At 43.8% G+C, this 5,137-nt stretch overlaps 1 protein-coding gene across 2 annotated transcripts in view; it reads right to left on the minus strand.

Annotated features, from left to right (window-relative positions):
* Positions 1–5,131, minus strand: part of LOC103473048 (zinc finger MYM-type protein 4-like) — a 16,724-nt gene extending 11,593 nt beyond the window's left edge. The window contains exons 1-9 of one of the 2 annotated variants that reach the window (XM_017307518.1): positions 5,016–5,131; positions 3,590–3,793; positions 3,381–3,510; positions 2,522–2,586; positions 2,335–2,427; positions 1,868–2,100; positions 993–1,173; positions 719–913; positions 396–546 (exon numbers count right to left, since the gene is read on the minus strand). In XM_017307518.1, coding sequence (XP_017163007.1) covers positions 396–546; positions 719–913; positions 993–1,173; positions 1,868–2,100; positions 2,335–2,427; positions 2,522–2,586; positions 3,381–3,510; positions 3,590–3,793; positions 5,016–5,105 — 1,342 coding nt within the window. In that variant the 5' untranslated portion in view covers positions 5,106–5,131. Of the gene's footprint in view, positions 1–395; positions 547–718; positions 914–992; positions 1,174–1,867; positions 2,101–2,334; positions 2,428–2,521; positions 2,587–3,365; positions 3,511–3,589; positions 3,794–5,015 lie in introns of both variants that reach the window. The other variant, XM_008422978.2, reaches the window with a different exon arrangement.
* Positions 5,132–5,137: the final 6 nt, after the last annotated feature.

Here is a 5,137-nt window from a genome sequence, read left to right on the forward strand (position 1 = left end):
GACGGTAAGAGGGACGCCTGAGGGGGGCGAGACGGTCAGAGGGACGCCTGAGGGGGTCGAGATGGTCAGAGGGACGCCTGAGGGGGTCGAGACGGTCAGAGGGACGCCTGAGGGGCACAAGACGGTCAGAGGGACGCCAATTGATCATGATTAATTGTTTCAGTCATAATGAGAATAAATGTATTTTTATTAAAATGGGTTCTATGAGACGACACAGATTCATCCTGGATGCCTTCAGAAAACCTGGGGAACTTCTGACCCAGAACCCAGATGGGAGGGAAAGTATCGGTGAAGGAAAGACGGATCCGGAGGACATGAAGAATCTGTCTGTGAATTCTGGAACCATCAGAGACCAGAAGAACCAGGAGAGAAAAGCTAACAGCTTCGTTTGTTACCTGATGAACAGACGGCCTGGATCTTGGCCGCCGTCACGCAGCTGCTGGAGCAGAAGAGCTCCACGACGCCTTCACTGGTTTTATTCTCAAACATTTCAGACACGAGTTTGGATTTACAGCACATGGAGCACGGCTGCAACGGCGGCATTTTCTGTCAGAGAAGAAGAAAACATCCGATTTTAAGATTTTTAGACCAAATTTATGTTCCAGGACTCAGTTTTCGTAAGTAAGTAAGTAAGTAAGTAAGTAAGTAAGTAAGTAAGTAAGTAAGTAAGTAAGGAAGGAAGGAACGAAGGAAGGAAGGAAGGATGGGAGGAACCGACCTGCTTGAGTAGCTTCAGGCACTCGGCGCCGCACAGCGGCTTGCTGCCGTCCTCCATCTTGAGGCTGAGCGCCGCGCTGCAGCGGGAGCCGCAGTTCTCGCACACCGACAGGTTGTTGATGTTGCAGAAGCGACGGTAGCAGGGGTCGCTGCAGACCTTCTGCACCACGTCCTGATGGATGACCTCGTGTTTGCTCTGCAGGAAGGAAAACCAGGAGCGGATCAGAGCCAGATCCGGAGCCGGGCGCGGATGTCACAGCAGCCGGGAGGCTTACGATGCAGAATCTGCTGCAAACGCTGCACTGGGACCGCGACCCAGCTGGGACGATTGGGGGCTTGGTGGACATGATCCTCTTGTAGTTGAAGGACGACAGGCAGGACTGGCTGCAGAAGTCCTTCTTCGTTCCCGCGTCGTCTACGGCAACCTGCAGGACCGACTGGAGCTTCACAATCTCCCTGGAAACCAAAAGAATCCATGCTGAGTCTGCAGAAGCTGCACCGCCACCTGGTGTTCATCCACAACTGATAGTTTGATAGATTTAGTTTCACTGGGAACCGAAACTGCAACATTTGTTCCATTTTCAGCTGCTGTGGGTCTCTTTCACAAACCAAACAAACCCAAACAACCAGAAGGTCTAGACAAACGGACTGGAGATCATTTTATGAGAACCAAGCAGCTGAGATCATCTACAAACCTCGGTCTCAGTTCAGTCGAAGGGAATTCTGGTGCAGTTCGAATGGGAATGTTAACACCTGGTGGACCGGAGGCCACTGAAGAAGCAGGAAACTGTCTACAATGCAGGGCATTCTGGGTAAATACAACCAAAGCAAACACCTTAGCCTAGCACTTGCGGAAGAAATGGCTGATGTTTTTTTTTTTTACCAAAGACTAAAGAGAAATCCTCCAACCCCTAAAATCTGACACCTCTCCATTTGTGTTTACATTTAGCAAAGAAAAATGATCCGGACAAGTGTCTTCTTCAGAGGTTTCTGTGTTGTTTCCTTCAGCGGTTCTTGGTGCAGCGCCCCCACAGATGAGGAGGGTTATTTTTTTTCACAGAGATTGTTTTGACACAGTGAGGAAGAAAACCGTAGCAGATGAAAACAGAACAAACGCTGAAGTTTGAACCGAGTCAGGAAGCAGAATCACCGCAGACAGAAGTGACACGTCTTCTTCACGGACTTCAGCTGGTGGAACCTGAGCAGACAGGAAGTGGAGCAGAAGAGGTCCGAATGGGCTTTCCTCTGGTAGACGGTCTCTCCGTCCAGCAGCACCTTCCGGCAGGCGGAGCAGGACGCCTGGAGCTCCATGTGGGCCGGAGCGGGCCGGGGCGGCTTGGAGTCCTCCGTCAGGGAGAAAACCGACCCGATCTTCAGGTCCTCCTGCAGAACCAGAACCAGAACCAGCTCAGTAACCTGATGGACTGCCAGGATGTTATTCTGAGATATTATCTTGTCCAACTCTCCAAAAACATAAAATCTTACTAAGTATTTTTATCCAGTTTCTAGTGCAAATATCTTCTTACAGTTGAAATAAGAAAACTAACTTGGCTTAAAATGAGAATCAGATTTAGTTTTTGCATCATGAAAGCAACATTTGGTGCGATTGTATCCGACCTTCGGCGCGCCCGGCTCCTCCTTGATGCTCTGTGGAGAAACTGAGACGGAGCGGCTCAGAAAATACTCCTGGTCCTCCGGCTCCTCTTTGATCTAATAAAAGAGTTAAAACTCTGTCACCGCTGTTTAGTTTTATTTAAAATCAGAAAACAGGCTTTGGAGTTTGTAACTGCACACGAAAACTCACCTGGGGTAAACTGGACAGCGACGGCTTCATGTCTTTACCGTCAGTCTCCTCTGACTTGCTTTGTGCTAAAACAGAGAAATAAGTAAAGTTTAAGGTAATTTTCTGTAGACATTAAGATCCAAAGATCTTAATGTCTACAGTTTCATGTTTCAAAATGTTTACATAGTGTGCACGTTTAGTTTAGTTCAAATATATTCACATTGGAACATCCTGATTCACCATCGCAGATGCATGAACTTACTTGACTCTATCCCTACTATATTTCTTCTTTATGCATTATTATTTATTTAAAGAAAAATAAAATCCAACAGAAAACTAACTCGTGGTACAAATGAAAGTGTTGGTTTTGTAGCCGCCCCTGATGCAGTGGCGCCTTGGGCAGAGAGCCACAGCCCACAGAAAACCAAAACACTGCAAAAACAAAAAATATCACCAAGTATTTTTGTCTAGTTTTTATTGCAAATAACTTCGTACACTTTAACTAAGACAAAGCCAGCTTTGAGGCAAATTTTCAGCAAAAAATAGGAGTTTGTTTTAGTAAATAATTCCTTCAGTTGCATTGACAGATTATTTTTCCCATGTTATAAGTGAAACAATCTGCCAGTTTTATTGATATTCAACAATTATTGACCTAAAACAAGCTTCTATAACTTTCTGAAAAGTTATTTCTAACTACTACAGTTAGAAATAACTTTTAAAGCTTGTCACTTTAAATATGTTTTGTCTTATTTAAAGTGACGAGAAACTAGAACAAACATAATTGATGATATTTTGTGTTTTTGACGTGAACAGGTTATATTTTCAGCTTGTTTATATATTACAAATCAGATCTTCCTGGTTGTACCTGTGAAGATCTGACCTTTGTGGACCTTCATGCACATGTGGCTGCAGAACAGATCCAGCTGCCCCTCACTGTTTTGATTTTCCACCATGTCCGACATCTGATGGGACGTTCTGCACGTCGAGCAAAGCTGCAGGGTTTTCACTTTCTGCAAAACGAGTTCAGAAAAACAGACCGACAGTTCATTACTGTTCAGGTTCTAACAGAGGGACGTTTTGTTTCTGCACCTCTTTGAGCTTGAGCAGACATTCGTCTCCGCAGACGGTTTTCACGCCGCCGTCCGTCTGCAGGGCGAGCCGCCGGCTGCAGCGCAGCGCGCCGCAGGCTGCGCAGGACGACCAGGAGGACTGGTTCTGGACGCGGAAGTCTGAGACGCAGGACTCGCTGCAGAGTCTGTGCACCTCACCGTCCACCGTCATGGAGAGCTTACACTGACGGAGGAACAGAAGATCAGAACAACGCAGATGAAGATGACATCCTCTTCTTCACACAGATCTCACCAACAGTGACTTCTGTCTCTGATTCTCAGGTTTATGATGCCGTCTGTCCCACTAACAGGTGACAGGGATGCAATTACCAGTTAACGAGTTCATATAAAGTTGATTCATGTTATCAATTTAAGATTAACTGAAGAGCGGCCATTTTCTGTCATCATGAGGGTCAACCGTCTTTCCATAACATGTTTTATATACTGAATTTTAAAAAACACAATTTTAACATTATGTCGCATCAGTTGTATTAAACATAAAAATTGGTTTTTCAAACATTATTAAACTTAGATAAACTTCTTAGATTGCTCAATAGAAAAATAAAAGATAAAAGAATAAAATATGTGAAACAGAGAGATGTTTGTGCAGAAGTGCAGTTTAGTTCCTGTTAAAGGAAAATTAAAACTTTTCTCCATGAAGTGCATTTACTCACAACCAAAATCAACCTCATTTACTGGCAGTGTTTTTGTTTTTCCTTTTTATAACCTCTTCTTTCTGTCATCACAGCCTGATATCGACATATTAGGGCCATTGATGACAGAAGGAAAAAAGGAGGAGAAAATATCCACAAAAAAAAAAAAATGGAGATAATTCTCAGAAATTCTCAAGAAAAAACTTGGAAATTTCTGAGATCCAAAAGTTGAAAATTTGCAAGAAAAAACTCAAACATTTTGAAATAAATTTCAGAAATGGAAAAAAAAAAACATGAAAATTTATGAAATCGTAAAGTCAAACATTTTTGACTTTTTCAAGACGATTTCTGAGATTAATATACAAAGTTCTGAGTTCTTTTCTTCCAAAGTTTCAACGTTTGGATCTCAGAAATTTCCCAGTTTTTCCAAGAAAATTTCTGATAGTTAGCAGAAATTCGCTCCATTTTTTCTCCCATGTGAAAAAGTCCTAAAAGCTGCTGTACTTACAATCTCATCTCGGCTAAATGAAGCTCTGCTGAGGTGAAACTCAGGGATATTTCTAAACAGAACCACATAAAGTGCATTTTGCATCCCACACCGGACTGTTTGGACTGTTTCCCTTTCCCGTTCTGGCATGGCTGCCATCTTTAGGTAATTCATTTTCAGTTAATTGATCTGAACTCATTTCAATCCATTGTTTGCCTCCCTAGTAGGTGGATTAGCTTCGTTCGCAGCCAGCAGCGTTTCCTTACAGGACAGTGTTTGCCACACAGCTTGCAGTTGGAGAGAAGCATCTTGGATTTGGCAGAAGTGAGACACGAGTCGCTGCAGAGCTCCTTCATCGTTCCCGAATCATCCAGCGGAGCCAGGATCA

Source organism: Poecilia reticulata, linkage group LG11 (genome assembly GCF_000633615.1).
Source record: "Poecilia reticulata strain Guanapo linkage group LG11, Guppy_female_1.0+MT, whole genome shotgun sequence".
NCBI lineage: Eukaryota > Metazoa > Chordata > Actinopteri > Cyprinodontiformes > Poeciliidae > Poecilia > Poecilia reticulata.